The following is a 27932-nucleotide window of genomic DNA, read 5'->3' as shown; positions in this document are numbered from 1 at the left end:
TTGGAATCAAAATCTGCAGGCCTGCTAGACTGGAAAAAAGTTCATCTGTGACTTTAGTCCTCCCACTTTTTCTGAAGATACCAAATATTCTCCGCTGGTTTTTTCTGTCAGTGATATAGCGGAGAAATTATTTTCTAAACAAAAGTTTATTGACACCACAGAGGTGGGAGTGAACCAAGAGGAATGACTTCCCTCCTTTGGTCTGCAGATTAACAAAGACTGCTCCCAAACTGTATTCAAAAGATCAAAATAACTGAAGTGCTTGGTAGGAAATTTAGGGTGAAGGCATTTATTCAGATGGAAAATTTTCGCACCGATTCAGAATATTTTGAAAAGAAACAAAAAACTTAACAGTAAACACATGCTGAACACAAGCAATACTGCAGCCTGACTAATTTATAGCCCAAATGCTTGTCATCTTGGCTCAGCCAGAACACTTCTATCCATTGTCACTAAAACAAAGTATTGCAGTAGGAAGACATCATCGTTGCTTCTCTATCTCCTCCCCCCGCCGCCCCCCCCCCCACACAGTGTTATTAAACGCGTGTAATTAAGCAGCTGTCCGCAACAAGTGTAGAATGGGAAATATAAAAAATACACTTTAATTACCAGATCACGCTAAAACCTGCTGCGCCGATCACTGAAAACATTTTCATTCCACTACAATGTTAGTTTGCTAGCTCGCCGACTCCAATAAGGCACACATCTAAAATTAATAGTAAAATAAGCAACTGTTTTAAATGATCACGGTTGCAGGTTAACCCTGCCAAATTTTGGATAAAATAAAAGCAAAGTACTGCAGATGCTGGTAATCTGAAATAAAAATAAAACCAACGTTTGGGGTTCAGTGAAGACTGGGTCCTGGGCAATCCCATTAACTGAGAACTTAATTCTAAACTGCATTTTTAGAAGACGCAGTTGTAAATAAAATAATGAAAAGTGACTAAATAGCATGGCAGTATTGTCTGTGTGTCACGTGATGAGGTGTATATTTCCCTTCAAAGTTTCGTAAAACACCGGATTAACTGAAGGGATACCATTTCCCAGTTTCCACATTTTGTTAGAGACACATTAAACTGAATAAATTAACATTAGCTCGCATTTTCTTTTGTTACTGCATGTAGTGTGTATTCCATACCGCATTCAGTATACACATTTTATTAGCCGAACATATCTACAGAAACCATATACATTACAAATATATATATATATATATACACGTTCCCTTCAAAGAGCTTCCTGAAATTTTCAGAAGGCCGAAAAAAAATCCTATGTTTTCCAAGAGGAGAATGCTGTCACAAATTAAATTTGCAAGTTTACTTCATTTCATCATCAAAATAAATAGTGACGTCTAGAGACCAATGCATAGATATCACTGCACAGATTATCGGCAGAAAAAAAAGGCGACTTTTCTTTGTTTTGCCAGTTTTTCTCCCTCACTCATTTTCGGTCGGTGACGAGGCTTGCGGTGGTACAGTTTCACAGGCAGTGGCAGCCCTCGAGCATCTTGTCCAAATGGTCAATCTTAAGGTGTGAGTCCGGACTGAGTGCCAGCGTACCCATAGAGGACATCATCATGGTTTTGACATCACCCTGTGCCCACGAGCACACTTTGTGCAGAAGTCACTGGACGGCAGTCAGGATCAGGAGCAGAACGTTTATCTCTAGTTAGCCCAGGGACATTAATACCAGTTATAGCACCCTAACTGCACCGCCCCCCCACCCGGCTCAGATCTAGAGAAGATCTCATCTTGCTACTCTACATAAACAGTTTCTAATCTGGTCAGTGACTTCCCACATTTTCCCCTAGTTTGTGGCTCATATTGCAGTGCAACAAAACAGAATCCTTCGATTGCTGAGTGTCCTTTTATTTTCAACGCTATCCCAAAACATGAACAATCAGCTCATACGTAGTCATCATTATGGCGGTGTTTGGAATCTGGCGAATCAGCTGAGCTTGCAGTCCTCTGTAGAAGGCGCTATAACCTTCCTCTATTGCCACTAGACGTGCAGTTTGCAAAAATGACTTGTACTTTGTGCCTTCCTCCCGTAACCGTGTCCTAATTACCTCTGGAAAAATAAACAGGAAAAATAACTAGAATGCCAAGTTTTTTCTTTTCAGTTTTCACTTCGATGCTCCTCTCGCCAGAACTGAATTGACCCAGAAGAAACAGTAGCAATCCTGTTCCTTAAGCAAGTGCCAACTGTTCAGGTGCAATTCTGGACGGTGAGTCTCTTACCAAAGACAAATACGATCTGTCCTCACTTTCCAGCTGAACTCACTGAATAGCGAGCATGCACAGAAGCCAGCTGATTTTTTCCCTCTCCCTAGCCACTGTTAAGGAGGCCAGTAGTTGAACTCCACCGAGTGGTTAACTCAGTGCAAGTCTCGCAGCTTCCTGGTTGGAATGGCTTAGTACCGCACTAAGCAGTGCTTCGAAATACCAGGGGTGAGAAAATGGCCTCCTTTGCGTCTCCAGTTAGCGCCACTGGGGGGGGGGGGTGTTAATGGGCCGCTACCGGCTTTGCAGCCAGGTGCGGCGATAGTACTGACGTCCGCGAAATTGACGTGGAGGTTTGCGGTGGCGGTAACCACTAGTGCCTCGCTCTCCTGCACCCAGAGGTCGTGACGTCATCCGGCTGCGCAACTTCGGTTCTGCACCCCCCCCCCCCAACAGCATCGCCAGACAATAACACCGACAGCTGCAGGAGGCATTAATGGGGAGGCCGGCCGCTTGGGGAGCGGTATTTAAAGGTAAGGCCACTTGTGTCAATGAAAAATTAGATTTCACCCCTTAGGTTTTTTTTCCCCCAGCTTTTCCCTGTGCCGTGATTGATCAGCCCTGCGCCCTGTTAGAGTGCTTGGGGCTGATCGTCGCGGATCGCGGTCGGCGACGAGGGACATCGGTTTAATGCAGAGCCTGCAGCCATGGAATCGTACCTCAGCATAAGCCAATGCCTTCAGAAAAGAGGAGAATTTTTTGAGGGGAGGGGTGGGGGAAAAAAAAAGCAGAGAAATAAATGTCAAAACACAAGCCAGGGGAAAAGTGAACCTAAGATAGCGACACATAACGAGACAGAGCAAAATATTTGAGCACGTTTTTTCTCTGAATGTTTTCATAGTGTTGGTGGGACTGGACTTAGACATGAATCTTGTCATTCATGTAGAAATGACTTATGAAATAATACTGGGCGGCCTGCTGGTGGCGCTGTCCAGGGAGAGTATAAATACTCGGGCACGGGCCCAGCTTGCGCAGGACATTCTTTTACAGGAACTAGTGAAGGACACAACTAGACCTCCATGTTGTAAAACAGTTGATTAAAGCTTTGTTTAACGCTTAGACCAAGTGCCGAGTAGTTTTCTTACGTCACTTATAAAACATTTTTAAAAATGTATTGTCTTTGTGAATTTCAAATGAAGAGATAGCAGTCATGCACTACCCTGCCACGATTAATGTGATAGATGAAAGGAGTCCTACAAAAGAGTTGGTCATGCTGCGCCACTGGTCCACAACAGGGTACAAAATACAATCGCAATTAGGTTTTCTGATTAACTAGTTTGGCAGTTCCACTTAACTTTAGTGCATTTTTGAAAGTCTAAGCTGTAGATTCGAAGTCACAAAAATGAAGCAGTGTAGCACAATAAATGGGTAATGGCCAACATTCCAGGGAACCTGCGCAGCCAACTTTTCAAGGCAAAAAATGCACGTGCGCGTTACTTTGAATGGGCCGCGCGGTGCCAAAAAAAATTAAGAGGGAACATTGGTAATGGCTATATCCCAATGTTAAAACTTATTCAAGATTCAACATAAACTTTGTTCTAAAAATCTGTAACATCTGTAAAATTGAATTCCTTCACGGAAGAAACCCTCACTAGCTCCTTCAAATCAGATCCATAGTGGCTTGCAATTTGCTCGAACAGAATGCAACGATACTAGTTAGATAGAATTTGAGCTAACATTCCTGTTCAATTGCATCAGCTGCCCTGTGCCAGAGAATTAAGGGCAACACTGGACAAATTAAAAGGGGAAAAACAGGGGCACTTACCATGAGGGTAAGCAGTACAAGATGCACAAGTCTTTGAAAAGCCAGCAGCCATCATCAATCCAAGAAAGTCTGAGGCTTTCTTGTCATTCTCCCTCACAGCAAACCTCCACTCCTCCAAATGTTTCTTCAAGGCTTCATAAATAACAAAATGAATCACAGTCTCGGAGATCCCAGCGTACGAGGCGGTCAAACCTCTGTAAAAACCTTTGAATCCTTCCGTTTGATAAACGTGCTTTGCGCACTGGAAAGCATTTGTCGCTTTCTCACCTCGTTTCCTACAAACAGATAATGAGGAACCAATAAAGGCATTGAAGATTTCGCAGTTGCTATTACAACTCGACTGCACATATTCTCAAACACTTGCATCAGTATAACGTACCTGCTTTCCAGCTGCATTCTTGTTTTGACCAACCAAATAGGGTTCATCAATGTATTTGTAATAAAGCCTAGTGTATTAAAAGAAGGTACATTTATTTCTATTTCACATTTTCTGAAATAGGATTATAAATGCAACAACAACAACTACTTGTATTTATATAGCACCTTTAACGTAGTAAAACGTCCCACGGCGCCGCACAGCAGTATTTTAAGACAAAGAAATTTGACACCGAGCCACATAGAGAAATTAGGGCAGGTGACCAAAAGCTTGGTCAGAGGTAGGCTTTAAGGAGCATCTTAAAGGAGGAAGGAGAGGTAGCGAGGCGGAGAGGTTTAGGCAGGAAATTCCAGAGCTTAGGGCCGAGGCAACAGAAGGCACGGCCACCAATGGTGGAGCGATTATAATCAGGGATGCTCAAGAGGGCAGAAGTAGAAGAACGCAGATATCTCGGGGGGGGGGGTTTGTGGGGCTGAAGGAGATTACAGAGATAGGGAGGGGCGAGGCCATGGAGGGATTTGAAAACAAAGATGAGAATTTTGAAACTGAGGCGATTAAGTAATGCAGTGACTAACTATGTAAGTAAGTCCATCAGCTTCAGTTCAACATCTTAATACAGCACATTAATAGCAGTTACATTGCTGTACATTAAAGTTAGAGGTCATAATACTCATTTGTTGATAAAGACTAAAAATAAAACTTGGATAACAAAAATAGCATACACAGATAACCAGCGGCAAGACAGCTCCCAGGTTCTGGGAAGAGGCATAAAACTCTACGCCTTTGTACGTTCACGCTTAAATGAACATTTTAGGCTTATATATAGCAATTAATTAACACTTACTTGCAAAACCAGCAGAACACATGTTGACGACGTTAGAGTGTGGTACAAAGACGGCATTACATTTCTCCTTGGCTTTCGAGTAAGCAGCAAAGTAGATCGCCCTGTATACACACAAAAATAAGTATAAAATATTTGCTGCACATAATTACCGGTAATAGGTGAATTAAATGATTAAATAATAATTTGGGTAAAGAAGCGGGATGATATTAGAACTGGGTATTTAAAATCAAGGATACAATTTATAGCTTTAGATATTGACTATGCCAGCAAATACTGTTAGTTTCAGCCTACAGTACATTAGGCTTATACAGGTCATTTTTAAAAAACATACTTCAAAATACAGAATTTAGATTCACATTGTATGCTCTATAATTTTAATTTTTTTCTCCAAGAACACATTTAGTGCCATTGGGGAAAAAAGCAATGTTGATCTTCAGTGACAGACCCATTAAAGGGAACTATGATTAGTTCGTACTCCTTTACATGTTTCAGGTGTTTTTGAAAACAATTATTTCCTTGACAGGTGGGAAGAGAGAAATTGATAAAAGACTCATGGAGCCCAGGAGACATTCATTCATTGAACTGAAGCAACGCACACCATCAGCAGCAGCTCGGAGGATCCCAGCAAATACTGCTAGCAGAGTGCATTTGGTTTGTTTCTAGATTTAATTGAATAGCCCCGTGCTCAGTCTGGAAACAGAGCCACTACGTTCACATCAGTGGTCATATATACTGCGAGGATCACTTTGATTGGCATCAGAACTTATCTGTACAGTTACTGTCCCCTTTAAAAGGGTTACACAATACACACACTCACTAAAAGAGGTGGCTCGGTAGGTAGTTGCACTGTACAGGCCAGAATGCTTCCAGTCTATGCTGATCTGAGCCAGGGTGCCAATGGGCGTAATTGCCTTCAGTGTCCCTGGGCTGAGGGAAGGCTTAAGAGGAACTGGCGATCCAACAGGGCGATACGGAGTGGTACATCACCAGTTTGTCCATGATTCCTTTCCATAACCAGTTCTAATAGCTTGTTGACAGGAGAAGCTCAAACTGGAAGCCAAACACTTCTACAAAAAGGAAACAAAACTGCCTAAAACACTCTCCGGCATGTCTCAGCTGCGTCCTCAAGGGTGGCACCAGCAGATGCTGGGATGCGGATAGTTTGGTTTCTCAGTCGGAGAAATGGCATGTCTTGTCACAGGAGAGGGGCAGGCTCCTTTTTATAACAACATACATACAACACTAAATCAATTGATCAGGGGGACAGAGGCATTCATTTAAAATTGCTGAAACTAAAGACATGCTTGAAACTATTTAAGGAGGACGCGACTGCTGCCAACGAACCGGAAGCGTTCCGCGCATGCACGCATCAGGTTCGTCACGGGAGCAGGCGCGTTAATTTTTTTTTAAATGCTGGGAAAGCCGGGGAGGGAGCGGGCTCCTGAGGAAAAGCCGGGGAGGGAGCGGGCTCGTTTTTAAAAAAGCGGAAACACCATGCTTCCGGTTGTTGGGAGTGCGCAGTACACTTCTGCGCAGCTTCCGGTCGCTGGCAGCAGTCACTCCGATTTAAGAAATCAGGTTAGCCCAACGTGTTTGCATTCCCACAAGTCAAAAGCAAAAAACAGTAAATGCTGGAAATATGAAATAAAAACAGAAAATGCTGGAGAAATACAGGTCAGTATAAATTAATGCTTCACGCCTCAATCATTGACGAATCTGTTCTGTCACAGATGCGAACTGACCTGCTGTTTTCTGTTTCCTATTGTTGTGTACACTCGAGCCTGTGGGAATGCTGACTGCCTATCAAAATTACTCTAATGTAACAGAATTTAACAATTCAGCTGAAGAGTGATGCCTCCAAATAAAGTGAATCTTTTCATCCTTAGCCCCAAAGGCAGCACTGAGTACTCCAAGGACAAGCACTTAAATGCAGTGTGGGTTTCCAGAAGAGTTCCCACTGCTGATTGCTATGTAGTGGCTTACGCTGGAATTTTACACAAGTGGATGCTGGGCGAAATCAGAATTGGGCTCAGTTTGGATGCGCCCTTCCCCAGTCAGTCAAGTACTAGGTTAATGCAGAAAATGCTGGAAAAACTCAGCAGGCCAGGCAACATCCGTGGAGAGAGAAACAGAGTCAACGGCCCAGAAATTCGGGTCTCCACGGGTGAGTACGCACGGGTTACTCACCCGTAGGCCCGATGGAAGTGCCGGTTTCCTGCATGCACTGCGCATGCGCGGGAAACCGGCACTTCCGTTCCTCTGAACGAAGAGGTTCAGAGGTCGAACACGTGCGCGGGAGAGGCTGCGCGTGCACATCGAACTTACGTTTTTTTTTTTTTTTAAATACAGGTTTCTACGAGAACGTAAGCCTGCAGAAGTTAGAAATGTAAAAAGCAGGCGTAAGGCCTGCTTTTTACAAGGTAAGTGGTGAATTAATTAAAATTAAAACATTTTTTCCACAGGTTTATTATTTTTTAATACTTTAAAGCAAGGTAAGTTTATTTTTTAGCTCCGTTAGAATATAAAATTATTTTTTTCAAAAATTTAAATTATTGTTTAAAATAGATATTTCATGTACTTTATAGTTTATTTAAAAAATGTGATTTAAAAAAAAAATTATTTGAAGGTTTAGTGCTATTTTGGGGCCGTAGTATTTATAAATCTTGACAGCACTTCCTGTCAGACTTCTGAATGGAGCATTCCCTGCTCCGATTGGCTGCCCATGGCCCACGTGATCCCAAGGGACACATCGAACTAACTGCGCCCCTGGGATACACAAGCACTGCGCGCCGGCAGCTGGACCAGGCCCCAGATCGGAATTCCACGGGGCCCTACAGCTCAACAGCCGGCACGCAAGGCAAGCGCAGGTCGGGGGCTTGCACCCGCGGGAAGCCTCCGACCCGAATTTCTGGGCCAACGTTTCAGGTTGAAACCCTTCGTCAGGACTGAAAAAACACAGGAAATGAAACAGATCAAAAGGCCAGTTTGGGGGCTGGGAAATGGGGATGAGAGAACAAAAGAGAAGTGAAGAGACATTAAGAGGTATTCAAAACCAGACGAGATGGTGATAGGACTAGTGGAGAGACAAAAGACGGCTCTAGATTAGGTGTGAAATGCGCTGGCAGAATGAGAGACAGCTGCCATGTGGGAGAGAAAAAAAGGGGGTAGGGCACAAAACAAAAGGTGTGGATAAAAAAAATATGTAAAAATGTAATAGGGGCTGAGGTTATGATCTGAAATTTCCGGCATTTTCTGTTGTTATTTCGGATTTCCAGCATCCGCAGTATTTTGCTATCGTACTAGGTTAATGCATCCTGTCTAGGCTCATGCATCCTGTCTAGGCTCACACCAGAACAGCCATTTGGCAAGGTACATGTTGGGCAAAGATCCCTCGCACAAAACTGCCTGGAATTAGTCTCAGGCAGGGTCAAGGGATAGCTGTAGTGAAAAAATGGAAATGCTACACTGATGCAATTGGAGCCTTCATTGCTGCAAAACAAGGAATTTAAGCTGCATCTTTTGTCCACACCATACCCGATCAGAAAGTCAAAGATGAATTGCAAAATGAGGTCCATTTCCCGCCACTAGCAGCTCTCCCTACCTTACCGAGCTGTCCCTTCGTTCCCAATAAAATCCACTGACAACTGTTTCATATGTTGAAACTACTGATTTCTGTTCGGAGTCTAATGAGTTAAGATTGTATCCAGCACTGCCTGCCAAGAAACAATTGTGTACTGTGGCCCCTTATACTATAAATAAAATAATTTGCTTACAAAAGTAATAAATCAAGTTTATTTCCACCCCCCCACCCCATTGAAACTTTAGTAGCAGCGTGCCAACATCAGTCGTATTCACCTTCTGACGACTCACTAAAATCTCTAGAGGTCTTTGAATGTCCAAGTTAGATCAGATTTATATAATTAAAAGGCACCTGGAATTTTGCAATAAACTGATGTAGAGCAGCGTGACTTCCCCCCCCATTATTTTTGTTTTTGAGGTTTTGGTTAAAATTGGAAAAAGGTCAATAATGTGAATTTATAAAAATGACAGTGTAAAATAGTTACATAAACATAGACTTTCAAACCTAACCTCTCGGAATACAAGGCACAAACCGCATCCAGGTGAGGGAGTGTCAGCAGACCACGCTCATTTCTATCCTCGCCTCATGTGCACACTTTCTTGCAGGATAACCATCAGAGGTGGAACCCTGGCTGATTTTTACTCTCTAGCCCAGGAGCATGCAGGCTAACTGTAGTGCCAGTGTTGTCCTGGCTCAGGAACGCTAACAGCACAAACCAAGGGGGGGGGGGGGGGGGAAATAACTGAACCGGGTTTCTTGTAATGTTTTAGTAAAAACATAATTATCTCAGTGCAGCGACGCTGTTGTTATGGATGCTCTGACATGGAAAGCTCGATCAGCTCCGATGGACGGGTCACATTGTCCGCATGCCCGATATGAGACTCCCAAAACTAGCGCTCTACTCGGAGCTCCGGCACGGCAAGAGAGCCCCAGCTGGGCAGAGGAAACACTTCAAGGACACCCTCAAAGCTTCCTTGAAAAAGTGTAACATCCCCGCCGACACCTGGGAGTCCCTGGCCCAAGACCGCACAAAGTGGAGGAGAAGCATCCGGGAAGGCGCTGAACACCTCGAGTCTCTTCGGCGGGAGCAAGCGGAAGCCAAGTGCAGGCAGCGCAAGGAGCGCACGTCAACCCAAGCACCCCACCCACCCGCCCCTTCAACCACCGTCTGCCCCACCTGTGACAGAGACTGTAGGTCCCGCATTGGACTCATCAGTCACCTGCGAACTCATTTTTAATGTGGAAGCAAGTCATCCTCGGCTCCGAGAGACTGCCTAAGAAGAAGTGTCTTGTCCAGACACAGCAAGAGGAATTGTGTGAATGTAAAAAGGAGAGGAGACCACATACATCCACGTTATTCTCCAACATAAGTTTTTTGATTACGGCCAAGGCAGACTAGAATTCCTTTTAAGAAGCCAACAGAAAAATCACACGTCATGAAGGATGCACATGCAAAGTAGCCTAGTGACCAACCAGAGACCACAGAATTTGTTTCCCTTCAATTTGAATACAGTTAAATTTACCTGGATGGAGCAACGCCAATCAAGTTGGGTCCCAGACCTCTGAAAAGTGACCTCGGTCCCTCCTTTTCTAGAATAGATCTGTAAAAATTATTACATAAAGTTAAAGTTAGAGAGTGTTATGAAATAAAGGAACAAAATCAACGGAACTTTTGCAACTTTACTATATCAATGGCTGCTTAAAACGTTAAGATGTAACTTTAGTATTAAAACTCCTGCAATCTCCTCTGGCAGCCGTACCTTCAGCCGTCTAGACCCTGCCTAAACTCCCTCCGGCTTTCCAGCTCCATCTCTTCCTAAAATCCTACCTCTTTGACCAAGCTTTTGGCACCTGTCCTAATAACAACTTCTTCGGCTTACACAGAGTCCATTTTTTTTGGATCACTGCTCTGCGAAGCGCTCTTTTTCTATATTAAAGGCGCTATATAAATTATTGTTCTTGCTGTTAGATAATTGGATCAGGGACCTCAAACATCAATTCAGTCCCCATTTTAAAATAATGCATTCTGTCAGCGCTATATAAATGCAATTTATTGTTGTTTTTCTCCCCCGCCGTTCCATCAAATCCAGAATTGTCCTTGTGTTAGGTTCTGGCTGTGGGCCCATGCAGCCCTGCGACTCATGAACAAAGGCCTCGATTTTAACTCCTCTCAGCGAGAATAGTGCATAGGAGGGGTTAAGATTAGACCGAGTTGACTGAGGTCGCTCTGTTCCTGCCCTGTGGTATTTCACCTTCACTGACTTTCAAGTCGCCGAGGCTCCAGCTACAGGCAGGCGTGGGCCTACTTTAAATTCAAAAGTCATCGGTGCCAGGACATGATTTTTTTTTAGATCGGGTCATGGGGAGGCCGGAACTGTGTGAAGTCCGACAGCCGAGCCACAGCAGGGGGTGCCGACTGGCCAGAAGAAGCCAAGGTAAGTTTTGCAAAATGACTTGAGAGAACTTCTTTGGAGCCAGGAGGAGCAGGAGTGATTGCCCTCCGCTCCCAGCAAGGAGTCCTTGGTCCTCCTCAGCACCGGCCATGCCTCTGCCAGCTGGCATCAGCTGCCAAAGCCATTGCACAGTGCGGAGGTTATGCAGAGGACCATTCCCCTTTGGTTCCCTAGCATCCTCAGGCTCCCGAGCCGATTTCCTGCTCCTGCCCACCGGCCTGGACATCAGTCCTGCTGGTTTCGGGCAGGAGAGTGCTGGAATATTCAAATGAGAATTTTTAACACTTCAGTAGCAAACCCTTGTTGACCCGTTTACAGTGTGGAGCCCAATAGTTTTCACGAGTCTGAATGAACTGAGTGAACACAATCCTTCAGGGTTCGCTTATCCTTGGAACTCTCAGATGTCAAACCAAAACCTTCAAAGTGCATAAGAATGCAAGGCTTAATATAGCAATGGTAAAGTAAACTTCACCAAAAGGATAAGAGTAATATAGTAATAGATGGTGGCTTTAAGAGAGCATTGGCTTATATCCAAGTATAGGAAGTTGATCAACAGTATTATACAATACAGATATTTCTGTTACACTGCAAGGCAAGGTTAGAATAGTTATTAATTCTGATGGCTGTCATATTTTCTCACTTGTACTTTTTCTCTGACAGCAACATCAGTCAAATATTAAAGTCTTAACCATTGTAGAAACATATTAACTAAACGTAATATGGAGTGTGTGTACACAGAGTATTCGTCTCCTTCCCCCATCCTTTGTCATTTTTTACTTCATAATGTAAAGTTACAAAAACAAGAGCTCAAATTATGCCCATCTGCTGCTTGCTTTGACAAACAGTGGTGAAGCAGCTCATAGTCACCATGCATAAAAAAATAATTTAGATAGGTGGGGAAGGGGGTAAATAAAAGGGCAGAAATGACTGTTCGTGCCATTAGTACACAAACATTCAATGTGAACATATGGCATTCTTTTGCCTGTTATTTTATCAGAGATTTTGACCTATTGCTTTCAAACTTGTTAATGCTGCATTTGACACAATGTCAACGTGATGGGTGTCTGACACTAATGGCAACAACTATTCTTTCTATTCTCAAATGCAAAAAATTACTAGCAAGTGTTTTGTTCAGAGTCGGAGCACGGTTGCATCACATAGTCAGCCCGAGGGCAGAATTTTGTTGCATCCAAAAAAAGGAAGCTATTGTTGCAAATATTTCCAATGGTAGAAAATTAAGCACGGGGATAACGCTGTAGGCCTTTGATCCTTTATCCTAATGGTGGTGGGGGGGGGGGGGGGGGGGGTGATTCATTCAGTTTACAGAGAAAATTTAAAACCTACAGCAGATCTGGCAATACTCTCCTCTTAAATCTTTCAAACACCAAATTAAATTGTTTGCAACTATACACATATTTACAAATGAGATTCTTACGGTAGGTTCATTGCTGAAATTGGACTAGCAAAAAAAGGGCACATTGTGTTTCAAACCGATATTTTCTAAACTCAACTTTCTAGTTCGGAAACCTTAAAAATAATCTCCTACACCCACCTGCAGTTGACAGATAAGGAGGTTGGACTGTACCACTAAGCCCGGTGCTTTCAGAAAGTTTTATTTGGGCAAATTGATATGATACACATTGCAATGTATTTCTTAAGGTACTTTTATAAGAAACAATTTAAGATTCGCATAGACACTACAATGGTGTCACCTGACCCAAGAACAAAGTGGAGTGAGAATCCCTGGAGCAATATTGGCTCCGTGATGAATGGTGGTTGACACTGCATGGAGTGTAAATCTGTTGGATGCCCTGAACACTTTGTAAACTTTCTGCCCACTCTCAATCTTTAAATTTCGGGAGGGAGCTCTGCAAATGTGTATCCGGGCGTTGACAGAGCTCTCTCCTAAATAGTACAGTTAAAATTCCAACAAGCAGAAGCAAACAATGTCAACAGGTTTCTGCCTGGTTATTGTGGGAGCGAAAGTTTGCACTACCTGGGTACCTCTATGTCCTTTCTGGGCTGTCTGTGGGCCCAGCACACGATGAGTTAAGACAGCTTTCTGCTGAGCGTGGGATGAATTGTGTAAGGAAGCCTAAAGCAAAGGGTATCTCCACAGAAAAGGAGGATGGTGGAACGTGTGAAAGTTGCTCAGCCATGTCCGACGGTCTGGAATAGGTCAGCTTGGTCACTTGCGTTTATGGGAATGATCGGGAAGAGTTTATGGCAGGGCAATATAACCATGGTGATAAAATAATTAGAAGGGTTAAGTGCATGTTTGTTTAGGTCATTGTTGTCATTTGTATGTATCTTTGATGTACAGGAAACTGTCTTTTAACCAGCACATAAATATCCGGAAATCTCTCTTAACCGGCAAAATTCAGGAGCAGGTTCAGGTAAGTTTTACTATATATTAGTGGCCGTGTAACCGGGGTTCCTGGATCTGTGGCTGTGTAACCGGGACTGCTGCACAAGTGCCGTGTAACCGGGGCTCCTGCACCTGTGGCCGTGTAACCGGGGTTCCTGGATCTGTGGCTGTGTAACCGGGACTCCTGCACAAGTGCCGTGTAACCGGGGTTCCTGGCTCTGTGGCGGTGTGACCGGCACTCCTGCACAAGTGCCGTGTAACCGGGGTTCCTGGATCTGTGGCCGTGTAACCGGGGTTCCTGGATCTGTGGCTGTGTAACCGGGGCTCCTGCACAAGTGCCGTGTAACCGGGGCTCCTGCACCTGTGGCCGTGTAACCGGGGTTCCTGGATCTGTGGCTGTGTAACCGGGACTCCTGCACAAGTGCCGTGTAACTGGGGTTCCTGGATCTGTGGCGGTGTGACCGGGACTCCTGCACAAGTGCCGTGTAACCAGGGCTCCTGCACCTGTGGCCGTGTAACCGGGGTTCCTGGATCTGTGGCTGTGTAACCGGGACTCCTGCACAAGTGCCGTGTAACCGGGGCTCCTGCACAAGTGCCGTGTAACCGGGGCTCCTGCACAAGTGCCGTGTAACCGGGGCTCCTGCACCTGTGGCCGTGTAACCGGGGTTCCTGGATCTGTGGCTGTGTAACCGGGACTCCTGCACAAGTGCCGTGTAACCGGGGTTCCTGGATCTGTGGCTGTGTGACTGGGACTCCTGCACAAGTGCCGTGTAACCAGGGCTCCTGCACCTGTGGCCGTGTAACCGGGGTTCCTGGATCTGTGGCTGTGTAGCCGGGACTCCTGCACAAGTGCCGTGTAACCGGGGCTCCTGCATCTGTGGCCGTGTAACAGGGACTCCTGGATCTGTGGCTGTGTAACCGGGACTCCTGCACAAGTGCCGTGTAACCGGGGCTCCTGCACTTGTGGCCGTGTACGGGGCTCTCGTACCTTGGTAAGTATACCTCTCTGTAATCCGGACTTTTTGCCCATCAACCGGTACCACGCCGGTCCCGTCGGTGCCGGATAAAAAAAAGAGTTTCCTGTACTATGATTTATTGGTGGTATGCATGGAATTGTAGTGTTCAAAGGCAAAATTGATACAAGAGCTGTGAGTGAACCACCGCATCACAGCTCATTCTGGTTTTTGGATAGTATGATGTCTCAGCTCTCGTACTCGTTTAATGAAGAGTGATGTTTCAATAAAGACCGGATCCTGCATTGCTCCAACTGAATGTGTGTGTAATCTGGCGTTTAAAGTAACGAGACAAAAAGGAAGAAGAAAGCAGTCCAACAGTTATGACTACCAGTCTCCAGCCAATTGCTGCAGTGTAAATGCACCTTTAAAATCATTTGGCGGGTCTTGAAAACAAACTAATCAAGCGAATAAAACCAGAATTAAAGCGAGCAAAATGGCTCAGCATAAGATACAATAGTTAAGAGATTCTCCTGGTGACTCAGAGGGTAAATAATCCAAATGATGTGACACTGAGCCATACAGACCCAGCTGATTAAAACTCTCACCACATCCCAAGTCCAAAGTTAACCTTAGGGTTTCTAGATTAGAAATAAGTCACTAACTTTAATGAACATGTAACCATTTTCTGAAGTACAAAAATCCCATAGTTGACAAAATTGTTCACCTTTAGCAACTGCTTCTAAGTTGACTATTTCAATCGCATTATCTTAAATTTTGCTAAACACAGTTTAAAACACTAAAATGTAAACCACAAAGTCATTGCACCACTCATATCCTGATCCTTAAATCATTAGAAACAAAATGATCAAGGAATACAACCATTGCTTCACTCTGTAACTGCTGACAGAATGAGCAGATCCCAAATACCAGGATCAATTAATATTTAACTTGCGATGCACTGGCTGGGCAATAGTTGATCTGACCAGCAGACTGCATGGAACGCTGTACAGCACCCCAACATTGCACAACCCACAATACCGAGAAGCAAATTAATTACTTTTATGAAGAAATGCAGAAAACAAATTTAAAAAAAACACAGGAATAGTTCACTTACTTTAGAACTTGGAAAAGTCCTGGTGCTACACGCGCTGGTCGAACAACACCCGGTCCATTGATTGTATTGAGGTTGACCTGCGGAATGTAGACCGGACGAAGTGTTAAGCCCGAGGACTGGAGCCTAGTCTTAATCACTTCCAATGGGCAAGTGGCAATCGCTCCTACTGTTCCTCCACACCTGCGGATAGTGCAAAGAATGGAAAATAAATTAGTTTATTTCACTTAGCTATTGGAGTACATATGAAACACAGGCATCAAATCAGACTGCTCCTTGGGTGAGCTTTATTTGGGAGCAGGGGGATAAAGGCTTGTGGGGAAGGAAAGAAAGACTTTCATTTATATAGCGCCTTTCACAACCTCAGGACATCCCAAAGTGCATTACAGCCAATGAAGTACTTTTTGAAGTGTAGTCACTGTTGTAATGTAGGAAACTTGGCAGCCAATTTGCACACAGCAAGCTCCCACAAACAGCAATGTGATAATGACCAGATAATCTGTTTTAGTGATGTTGGTTGAGGGATAAATATTGTTCAGGATAACTCCCCTGCTCTTCTTCGATATAGTGCCATGGGATCTTTTACATCCACCTCAGACGGGGCCTCGGTTTAGCGTCTCATCTGAAAGATGGCAGTGCAGCACTCCCTCAGCACTGCACTCCCTCAGCACTGCACTGGAGTGTCAGCCTAAATTTTTGTGCTCAAGTCTGTGGAGTGGGACTTGAACCCACGACCTTCTGACTCAACTGAGCCACGGCTGACACCTAAAAAGGAGAGATTATTGCCCATTTAGATTACCTAAAAGAAAAAAAAACTTGTAAGTGCTGGAAATCTGAAATAAAAAGCAGAAAATGGAGGAAATGCACAGCAAGTCCTTCTGCATTTGAAAAGAGATAGGTATACAGGTGTAGACCCTTCGTCAGAACTGGAAATGAGAATATAAGCAAACCATCCTATTGGGCTGCCTTCATATAAGGTTATCCTACATATTTGGCATTGATGTGATGCAATTTTTTGAAAAGCATCGATGCCAAGTGTACATTGTAGTCATAGTTGTTGGTACCTGTGGGACATTTTCAGGTTACGTCCACTTAGAATACGCAAAAATAATCTAGCTTTACGATTATAGACTTGGGCTGTGACTTCAGAGAGTTTTTTGAGATATTTAATGCTCAGATTAAAGATAGTTGGTTACAAGTGTGTTACTGATAGTGGTGGGAACAATTTGAGATGAGTTAATAGCACAAAAAGAATATCGACTCAAGTAAAATATTTATTGAAAGTTACTAGTACCAGTGCAGCAAATAAATCTAGTGACAACACTAAGAGTGTCTCACAGAAATTGGCAGTTTTTTTTGGCATTGGTAGAGAAACCAGCTGAAATAGGCAGTCTCGCACATCAACTGTAGCCAACCTCTTAAACTATAATGCCGCACAATTTGTTTTCTTCTTTATGCTTCTAACTCTTTCTCAGTAACAGTTCCATGGATGCTAGCATCCCCCCACATCCCCCCCCACCTCAATCAAGCAGCCATTTTTCATATCTGAGCCTATCCTTAGTGGTGGGCATGCTATTTCAGCACAGCCCAGTCTGACTGTGTCCTTGCCACACATTATATACGCACACACAGATTCCATCAACCCTCTCGCCCATCAACTCATCCTTTACTGACCTCCATTGGCTCACCATCTCTTAGCATATAGGTGTCAAAATTCCCAGTTGTGTCTACAAAATTCCTCCATAGCCTTGTTCCTGCCTAACTCTAGAATCTGCTCCAGCCCTACACCCCTGCTTGTATCCTCCATTCTTGATTCTGGTTAACTGTGCATTCCTCCCTTTCTCCACTCAACCTTCAGTGGCAAAGCCTTCAGCCATCTTGCCTCGATACTCTGGAACTCTTTTCCTAAATCTCCCCACTTTGCAACATCTCTCATCATGTGCAAAAAGCTTTCATAAAGCCTGACACCTCCCTCCATCCCTCACCCGCCCATGAATTTTGGTGCCCGTCCACCAACAGTGATGTCATTCCCGCCGGCTTCAAGCGAGACTCAGTGTCAGGAAAAGCCAATGAGGCCCGGAGGCAAAATCTCCTGGGCCTCATGCTACGTAGGACCGAGTGGTGTGCGCACGCTTTGAGCTCTCCATCCCCGATTCCTGCACCGAGTTGAAATCGATTCGTTGGAATTTCAGAGACAATTAAAGGTTGGTAAGCAGAGCTCCACATGTTCAGTGGAATTTATATCCACATTGGTCTGTTTTCCCTCACTCAACATTGATTCAAATGGGCAATATAAATCTCAGCTCATAATGCTCAACACACTCAATACTGCAGCAACTGGTGCAGTATAACGGATATGCCAAGACATTGCTTGTAGATTTGGGAATTTGGTCAAATAAATAGATTTAAATAAAAGCAACATAAAGAGATCTGGAAACAGGACAGGCACTCGGGATTAGGACTACTGCTTGTGTGGAGGATGAACACCAACATAGAAACATAGAAGATAGGAGCAGGAGTAGGCCATTCGGCCCTTCGAGCCTGCTCCGCCATTCAACGAGATCATGGCTGATCATCCAAACCCTAGCACCCGGTCCCTACACCGACAGCCATCCCACCCAAGCCCTATCCCCGTAACCCCACGTATTTAATCCCCCCTAACACTAAGGGCCAATTTTTATCATGGCCAATCAACCTAACCCGCACATCTTTGGACTGTGGGAGGAAACCGGAGCACCCGGGGGAAACCCACGCAAACACGGGGAGAATGTGCAAACTCCACACAGACAGTCACCCGAGGCCGGATTTGAACCCGGGTCCCTGGCGCTGTGAGGCAACAGTGCTAACCACTATGCCACCATGCTGCATGGACCATGGACTAGTTGGGCCTGTAAATTATATATAATTTGATGTAAACTAATCACTTTAGCATTTTGAAAACTGCAGTAGCATGTGTTTGGATAACGTATTAGATTACAAGTCATCCCACTTTATTTACACTATGAAGTATTAAGTTAAAGGAAATCAATCCTCTGACGTTGAGTATATTCAAGACTGAGATCGATAGATATTTGGACTCTAGGGGAATCAAGGGATATGGAGATAAGGCAGGAAAGTGGAGTTGAGGTCGAAGATGAGCGCTGATGTTATTGAATGGCGGAGCAAGCACGAGAGACCGTATGGCCCACTCCTGCTCCTAATTCTTATGTTCTGAATGCAATGCAGAGATGTTTATCCTTCAAAGCAAAAGCTATGCACGACTCAGAAATATTAAGGAGTGAAACCAGTTGCTATTGTTAGGCATATGTGTCTAAACAAATGTCAACTTGGATCAGTGGTAGCACTCTCAGCAGAAAGTCATGGGTTCAAGCCCCATTTCACCAGAGTGCTGTATTGGGAAAAGTGCTCCCTTTCGGATGAGATGTTAAACTGAGACCCCATCCACCTGTTCCCATGGGACTTTGAGGAAGAGCAGGGGAGTTCTCCAGGTGTCGCAGTCAACATTGATCCCTCAACCAACACCACCAAAACAGATAAACTGGCCATTTATCTCACTCCTTGTGTGGACCAAGCTGTGTGCAATTTGACTGCCATGTTCACCTACATGACAGCAGTGGCTACACTTCAAAAGCAACTCATTGGCTGTGAAGTGCTTTGAGTTGTTCAGATGTGAAAGGTGCTGTATAAATCTACGTTTTGTTTTCTTTCTTCTTATGTCAGCTAAAACGTCAGAGGCAAAATAAAACAAGTCAAAGTAATGCCAAATATAGCCTCTACTGCGACAGGCTTCATGTTAGGACCGCCCCAGCGCGGCACCAAGGACCGGCCCAGCGCGGCACCAAGGGCCGGCCCAGCGCGGCACCAAGGGCCGGCCCAGCGCGGCACCAAGGGCCGGCCCAGCGCGGCACCAAGGGCCGGCCCAGCGCGGCACCAAGGACCGGCCCAGCGCGGCACCAAGGACCGGCCCAGCACGGTATAAGCAGTTGCAATGTACCTCCCTTCCTGCATTCTAGCTCCCTGGGAACAACTACACACAAAGCAACACAGGATTTTTTAAAAATTACAAGCCATTATTATAGGGCATTTATACATCCACAAGTACAATAAATTTACTTGTGCAAGTTTAAATACTAAAGTGGCGAATTCAAGTGAAGATTCTAATTACGTAAAGTCAGCTACGCAATCATAAAAATCACTGCTTCATGACAGTGTTAACTCAAATTTACTCAGTTAGCAATCTTATTAGTTGCTTAATACAAAGTAAAATTGATAAAAACAAAAATAATTTAAGGCATCTATACACGAAGAGCGAGCGGAGATGCTTGCAAGAAGCTCTGCTGCCTTCTCTCCCTCCGCCCCCTGCCCCCCACACCAGTGATGCAAGGAGGCAATACATGAGCTTCCAATATGAACTATATTGCAGGTATAAACTGCTGGGAATAAACCAATAAATCTAAACATAGGTTCTATAAAATGGACCAAAAAAGCACAGTAACTGCTATAAACTGTTCAGATTGTGAACTCAGTGCAGTCTTATGAAAGACCTCAACACTTGTAGCTCTATACAGAAAAGTTCATATTTCCCAAGACCACAATTCAACATAGCGGTTGCTACATGTAGGTAAGGAATGCTGAATTAGTACTATACAGGTTAACATGTAACAGGAGCAAGTTACAAAACTGGTCACAGACTGTGCAAACCTGAAAGACTGAATACCAATTTTACCAGACTGGAGAGCTGATCCAAGGCCTTTGCATAACGTGGCTAATGCCAAACTGTCTGCAATCTGATTGTCTTGCATGCTCGGGTTATCTTTTTATGAATAACACACAAAAGTTATCTAGCTGCACCATTGTTTAAAAAAAAAGAGGGGAAGGAAAAAAACATCTACGTGCAAAGGCAGTCGTCACTGCCAATCCTTTATAGCAAGTGAATCAATTTCCTTGTTGCTCGTTATGATGGAGGCTTCCTTACTAAACTTTGAGGACAAAGGTCCTCTACCTACCTGCCCCTGCCACAGTGCTGCCCCCCCATTATCAAAATCCACGACAAGGCCTTGGACAATGTGGGCCACTTTCTATACCTCAGGAGCCTACTGTCAACAAGGGCAGACATCGACGACGAAGTCCAACACCACCTTCAGTGTGCCAGTGCAGCCTTCGGTCGCCTGAGGAAGACAGTGTTTGAAGACCAGGACCTCAAACCCGGCACGAAGCTCATGGTCTACAGAGCAGCAGTGATACCCGCCCTGCTGTATGCCTCAGAGACATGGACCATGTACAGCAGGCACCTCAAAGCACTGGAGAGGTACCACCAATGCTGCCTCCACAAGATCCTGCAAATCCATTGGCAGGATAGGCGCACCAACGTTAGTGTTCTTCCTCAGGCCAACATCCCCAGCATCGAAGCACTGACCACGCACGATCAGCTCCGATGGACAGATCACATTGTCCGCATGCTCGATACAAGACTCCCAAAACAAGCGCTCTACTCGGAGCTCCGGCACGGCAAGAGAGCCCAGGTGGGCAGAGGAAACGCTTCAAGGACACCCTCAAAGCCTCCCTGAAAGAGTGCAACATCCCCACTGACACCTGGGAATCCCTGGCCCAAGACCGCACAAAGTGGAGGAGAAGCATCCGGGAAGGCGCTGAACACCTCGAGTCTGTTCGCCGGGAGCAAGCAGAAGCCAAGCGCAGGCAGCGCAAGGAGCGCATGTCAACCCAAGCACCCCACCCACCCCCGCCCCTTCAACCACCGTCTGCCCCACCTGTGACCGAGACTGTAGGTCCCGCATTGGACTCATCAGTCACCTGAGAACTCATTTTTAATGTGGAAGCAAGTCATCCTCGGTTCCGAGGGACTGCCTCAGAAGAAGAAGAAGGTCGGCATTTTCAAAAGTACAGGAGGGGGAGCAGCAGAAATTAAGCTGCTGTATTTAGTAATATTACCCAGGTTGTTAAGTTGCAGCACTATGGAGAAGTTCTCGGAGCGTGATCATGCTGCTGGCCTCACCAATAACAGGAGCATCACTTACTGCTAGAAAATTGTTTCAAAAGATCAAAGTGGTCAAAGCTGTGACAATCATCACGCATCTAGGCTTTAACAGGCTGGGGAAAAACCTTTTCAGCCAGAAGCGAATTTTGCAAAATGTGTCCCCCACTTCTAAAATCACATGGATAGTAAAAATAAAGGTAGTTTAAGCAATTTAAAGGGAAAATTATAAAGCTGCATACATTAACTAGAAGCAACAGTAAACTTGTATATAAAAAAAAGTGAAAAGAAAGACAAGAGATTAGAGGCATTTTTAAAACTTTGTTATATGGAATAAAGTCACAGCAATAAAATACCTCCCGATAGTTAAGTTTTATTACTAATAAGATATTGGAGCATTCATCAGCATCACAGTGCACGAATAAAAGACTGAAATTTGCCTGCATGTTGGTAAATTCGGAGTTGCCGCCAGTCTTGGATTAACATTTTTGCAGCTTTGAATATCTTGCAAATCACTCAGCCAAGTGCTGCAACTTTTCAGAGGGTGGCGGGTTGGGGAAGGGTTCCTTTCAGAGGGAAATGTGTTTATCCCATAGTTCTTCATTGTATTGACTTACGCTTTATGAAAACAATCCTTGAGCTGACGATTCATACATGACAAGACTCTTGGACAGCTATCATCAACCATATTTTACACACACAGTAATATTGATCATTTGCTGTGCGAGTCCTCAACACAATTTCTCACATTACGAGCTTCCAATCCGAGTCAAAAAACGGAAAAAAATGAAAAGCAAAAACATGCGCTTCCCCAAAAGGGAGCCAATGGAAAGATAAAAAAAAGATAGTCACCCTGGACCTCTCTTACGCACTTATTAGCAGCTGTCTTGAGCAATATTGGCAAAGGGTTCGAATTAGGTCAATCGGCCACTCAGCTCAGCTAGGGACTGGTACGTGACATGAGGGAGGAGAAATAAAGAGGGTCAATCCAATCTATAAGACTTCAAATAAAGCTGTAAACAAATACTGAAAAAAAATTATATCTCTTCTGCAATAGACTAAAGGTTAATGCAGCAAAATGCTTTGGTTGCTACCAAATATCCTTGATACCAGAATACCAGAAATGCGAGGGTATATCTATCAGGAAAGGGTGAACAGGCTGGGTCTCTTTTCTCTTGAAAAAAGGCTGAGGGGTGACCTAATAGAGGTCTTTAAAATTATGAAAGGTTTTGACAGAGTAGACAGAGAGAGAGTGTTTCCACTTGTGGGGAAGAGCATAACTAGAGGCCATCAATATAAGATAGTCACCAAGAAATCCAATAGGGAATTCAGGAGAAACTTCTTTACCCAGAGAATGTGGAACTCGCTACCAAAGTGAGTGGTTAAAGCGAATAGTATAGATGCATTTAAGGGGAGGCTAGACAAGCATATGAGGGAGAAGGGAATGCTGATAGAGTTAGATGAGTAAGATCGGGAGGAGGCTCGAGTGGAGCATAAACACTGGCATGGACTGGTTGGGCCGAATGGCCTGTTTCTGTGTCGTATATCCGGTGTAATCCTATATGATGGGATTGCTGCACACTTGGATGATCGCGGGGCAGTGGGATATATGCCACGTGAATTTTTTTCTTCAAGCTTGCTATAAAATATCACTGCACCAGCTCATAACTAGCCCCTCCCCGATTGCTGCCAATTAAACTCTGCACGGAAACCACCACAAACACTCCTCGATAATAAATTATAGACCAGCGTAACGGATTAACATTTTAGATTTTGCAGCAAATTGGTAACAAAATGTATAAACATTATTTATTCAAACAGGTCCATGTGCTAATAGTACTAGTTACACATACACAGGATTGAGGCTATTCAACATTGAAGTGGTATGGTTTGCGGTATTGCAAGTGGTGTTAATGACTTGTGAGCAGAACAGATTTAGTCGCTGCGTGTTCCATTTCAGATTTATAACATTTCTACAGAACACCAAGTACTGCACTTCTTGCTATAGGCGTTCAGCCACATGTATCATCAGGTTTATGTAAAGGGCTCACGCAGGTGGAATAAAAGACTACATGAATCATGTTTACCATCACTCAGGGATCGAGTGCACTTCCGGGACATTAGACACACAGGTCATATTAACACGAGTGTGGGAGACCCGATCATTATCCTTTGGGCGTTACATAGAATTGCCATCAAAATAATGATGGATGGGGTGAAGTTGTAAAGTTATTTGCCCAGGAGCGCATGAAACTTCAAACAATGAAAAACTCAAAATGTGAGTGAAATGTCGTTAGACTTTGTGGAGAAAAATACTTCAGTGCTTTTCTTCCCATAAGGGTATTTAAAAAAGTCACTCACTTTCCCGATGTCTCAATGACATACTTTTTGAAGTGTAGTCACTTTTTGAAGTGTAGTCACTGTTGTAATGTAGGAAACCTGGCAGCCAATTTGCGCACAGCAAGCTCCCACAAACAGTAATGTGATAATGACCAGATTATCTGTTTTAGTGATGTTGGTTGAGGGATAAATATTGGCCAAGACACCAGGGATATCTCCCGTGCTCTTCTTCAAAATAGTGCCATGGGATCTTTTACGTTCACCTGAGAGCAGACGAGGCCTCGGTTTAACATCTCATCCGAAAGACAGCACCTCCAACAGTGCAGCACTCCCTCAGCACTGCACTGGAGTGTCAGCCTAGATTTTTGTGCTCAAGTCTCTGGAGTGGGACTTAAACCCACAACCACAAAATGGATAAATGCACCATGAGCCATATATACAAGTTTTCAGGTTTGATTTTGTTTTTGCAGTAATCTAATCTCAGGCAGAGCAGCTATTGGGCACCATCACTGGATTAGAGATGGGGAGGGGCGAGGTCATCATGGAGGGATTTGAAAACAAGGATGAGAATTTTAAAACTGAGTCACTGCTTAACTGGGAGCCAATGTAGGTATACAAACAACAGACTATAAAAAGATTAGCATTTATGTAGCACCTTCACAACCTCAGGGCATCTCAGTATTTTACAGTCCATGAAGTTCTTTTGTAATGTAAAAATTGCAGCAGCCAATTCGCACACAGCAAGGTCTCACAAACAGCACTGTGATAATGACACCAGGGATAACTCCCCTGCTCTTCTTCAAAATAGTGGCTGTGGGATCTTTTACGTCCACCTGAGAGAGCAGACGGGGCCTCGGTTTAACGTCGCATCCGAAAGACGGCACCTCCAACAGTGCAGCACTCCCTCAGCACTGCACTGGGAATGGGACTTGAACCCACAACCTTCTGACTAAGAGGCGAGTGTGCTACCCACTGAGCTACGGTTGATACAGTGATCAAATAACTTACCCATATTCACTCTCTGGACTCGCACACAAGAATATCCAATTGGGCAAGGTAACCAATGGTACCCTAAACTTCAACCATACCCCAGTAGGGATCTGCACCTTCAGTTGAGGAAGGGAAAAATTGGGGTGCGGTGGGGAAATCACGACAGTGATCAGCATCTTGACCAACTATCTTTGATCCGTGCAATAGGTGAGCCAGAAAACTGAAAAAGGGATGTTACTTTGCTCACAAACTCCAAACAAACTGCTTCCAATAGAGCTGCACAGAAAGCCAGTAATCAATGGTGTGTGAAAAGACATTGCCATAGTCACAGCTGAAGGCTACACTGAAAATAGCAGCACCCTTGAGAAGCTCTGGCACCACAATTAAGAAAAACAAGTCAGTAGAAAGGCATTTCGCCTCTCCACAAATATTGACACGTCAGGATAAGCCAGTTAAATTACCATGCACTCCTTTTCCATTCTATTTTATAATTTATATTATGCTTTCATTAAAATGAAAGCAATTTAATTATAATCAAAATTAGTGCAGTGAACCGATCACTGCAGAACCCATACTCAAGAATTATGCAAAGAGGTTATGCAAGTTAGAAGCAAAATAACAAGCTAGTGACACATTAAATGATCAGGTGAGCAGTACAGTATAAAATCATGGGCTTGCGATCATACCCCATATATCTTACAAATCTTTGCTGGACCACACTTGTGGCACCAACTCAAATACAGCTGATGCTATTCTAGGCACCCTCCACACTGCTGGGACAGTTTTGTCTCATCGCAGGTTCATCCTCACTTTAGTTCAACCAGCAAGGGAAGCAAAATGCACCACAAAAAAATAAGCAGAATATAACCATTGGTGTCTAAAATAACATTTTTTTCCCTTCCCACAGTTAATGGCTTTTCCCTCTTCAACTGCAATAATGAATCGTGGAATATGGCTTTTCCCCCTTCAGTTGCAATAATTAATCCTGGAATATGGCTTTTCCCCCTTCAGTTGCAATAATTAATCCTGGAATATGGCTTTTCCCCCTTCAGTTGCAATAATTAATCCTGGAATATGGCTTTTCCCCTTTCAGTTGCGATAATTAATCCTGGAATTTCTTCCCCTTCGATTACAATGGCAATATGATCCTACAATCTATCTGCATAGAACATGGGAGAGAAGTTATTTCAGGGCTGTCTGACTGCAATTTGTCTAACAAAATAAATTGCTCAATAAATCTGCAGACATTTTAACCTCTCAGTAGCAATGGTGGGGGGGAGGCTGAAGTTTGGAGCAGAGGCTGGTGCGCTTAGGGCCTGGTCAGCCAGAGCGGGGTTCAGCAGCACTGGGGTGGTTTTTATTTTTGGAATATTCCCTATTAAATAATAAAGCAAGTTGTTGTTAGCCGGTAACTAGGGACACCCGGGAGGGGGAGGGGAACCGGCCTAACGGATTACAATCGGGTCTCCCTTCCCTCAAAGCACGGCTCCAGTGATGGCTCAGTCGGTCACTCACCCTCCCGCGAAGAGGTGCAGCGCGGTGTCACTGTGAGCCATCCTTCAGACGGGCATGGTATGGTCTGGTGTGGCGAGCAGCCCCAGAACACCGCCGGCCCGGGTGGACGACAGGAGCAGCAGGAGGAGACTGCGCAGGCGCGGCCGCCGGTTTGTGACGTCAGCGGAGGCGGGGCGGGGGCGTTGGCCCGCGTCACTGCGCACGTCACCGCGGGCCGGGGAGCAGGAGGGGGCGGGGCCTCCCGCGGCTCGGGCGTCAGGAGTGGGTGCGCTCTCACGCGCTCTCCAGTTGGCTGCGTTCATCCAGAGAGCTGAGAAACCCAACATCCAGACTGGCTACATTTACCCAGACTGGCTGGAAACTCACCCAGACTGGCTACATTCACCCAGACTGCCTGGAAACTCACCCAGACAGGCTAGAAACTCACCCAGACAGGCTGCATTCACCCAGACTGGCTAGAAACTCACCCAGACAGACTGCATTCACACCCAGACAGGCTAGAAACTCACCCAGACAGGCTGCATTCACACCCAGACAGGCTGCATTCACCCAGATAGGCCAGAAACTCACCAGACTGGCTGCATTCACCCAGACAGGCTGCATTCACACCCAGACAGGCTAGAAACTCACCCAGACAGGCTGCATTCACCCAGACAGGCTAGAAACGCACGCAGACAGGCTGCATTCACCCAGACAGGCTAGAAACTCACCCAGACAGGCTGCATTCACCCAGACAGGCTAGAAACTCACCCAGACAGACTGCATTCACCCAGACTGGCTGCATTCACACCCAGACAGGCTGCATTCACACCCAGATAGGCTAGGGAAGGCCTAGAAAGGAAAATAAACAAAGTGGGCCACTGACACAAGTGGTTTATTCTCTCTATGTTTGTCTAAGACACAGGGACATAAACCAGATAGATTTATTTCAGAACATAACACTTTAGGATATGAGCAATTTGAGACATGACATGACCAAACGCAGATTGGGTGACCGCTTTGCGGAACACCTCCGTTCAGTCCGTAAGGGGGACCCCGAGCTCACAGTGGCCTGTCACTTTAATTCACTGCTCCATTCCCACTCAGACCTCACCGTCCGCGGCCTCTTGCATTGTTCCACGGAAGCTCAGCGTAAGCTCGAGGAACAGCACCTCATCTTTCGATTAGGCACTCTACAGCCTTCTGGACTCAACATAGAGTTCAACAATTTCAGATCATAACCTCGGCCCCTATCACATATATATTTTTTTTATCCACACTTTTGTTTGGCCTTTTTTCTTCCCTCCCACATGGCAGCTGTCCTTCATTCTGCCAGCGCCATTCACACTTCCTCTAGAGCCATCTTTTGTTCCTTAACCTG

The 27932-nt window shown here is 44.8% G+C and overlaps 1 protein-coding gene across 1 annotated transcript; it reads right to left on the bottom strand.

The window, feature by feature from the left end:
• Window positions 1–273: 273 nt before the first annotated feature.
• slc25a33 (solute carrier family 25 member 33) lies at window positions 274–26706 on the bottom strand. Its single transcript, XM_085967364.1, has 7 exons — window positions 26573–26706; window positions 15739–15918; window positions 10371–10448; window positions 5268–5368; window positions 4427–4493; window positions 4048–4322; window positions 274–2070 (listed from the first exon to the last, which is right to left on the bottom strand). Exons 1-7 carry the CDS (start codon window positions 26611–26613, stop codon window positions 1880–1882), a joined length of 933 nt encoding a protein of 310 aa, XP_085823490.1. The 5' UTR covers window positions 26614–26706; the 3' UTR covers window positions 274–1879.
• Window positions 26707–27932: the final 1226 nt, after the last annotated feature.

Source organism: Somniosus microcephalus, chromosome 25 (assembly GCF_052327205.1).
Source record: "Somniosus microcephalus isolate GS21.2 chromosome 25, FLI_Smic_1.0, whole genome shotgun sequence".
NCBI classification, from domain to species: domain Eukaryota; kingdom Metazoa; phylum Chordata; class Chondrichthyes; order Squaliformes; family Somniosidae; genus Somniosus; species Somniosus microcephalus.
The sequence above is the reverse complement of the archived record's forward strand: the minus strand, read 5'-3'. Positions and strand labels throughout refer to the sequence as shown.

Excerpts from the sequence above, each read along its gene's own strand:
- slc25a33 (XM_085967364.1), bottom strand. The coding sequence starts at position 26,613 with ATGGCTCACAGTGACACCGCGCTGCACCTCTTCGCGGGAGG. Across the intron at positions 10,449-15,738 it reads GGACTTTTCCAAGTTCTAAA|ATCTATTCTAGAAAAGGAGG; the intron begins GTAAGTGAACTA and ends TAATTTTTACAG. Across the intron at positions 4,494-5,267 it reads GTGTTCTGCTGGTTTTGCAA|GCTTTATTACAAATACATTG; the intron begins GTAAGTGTTAAT and ends TTAATACACTAG.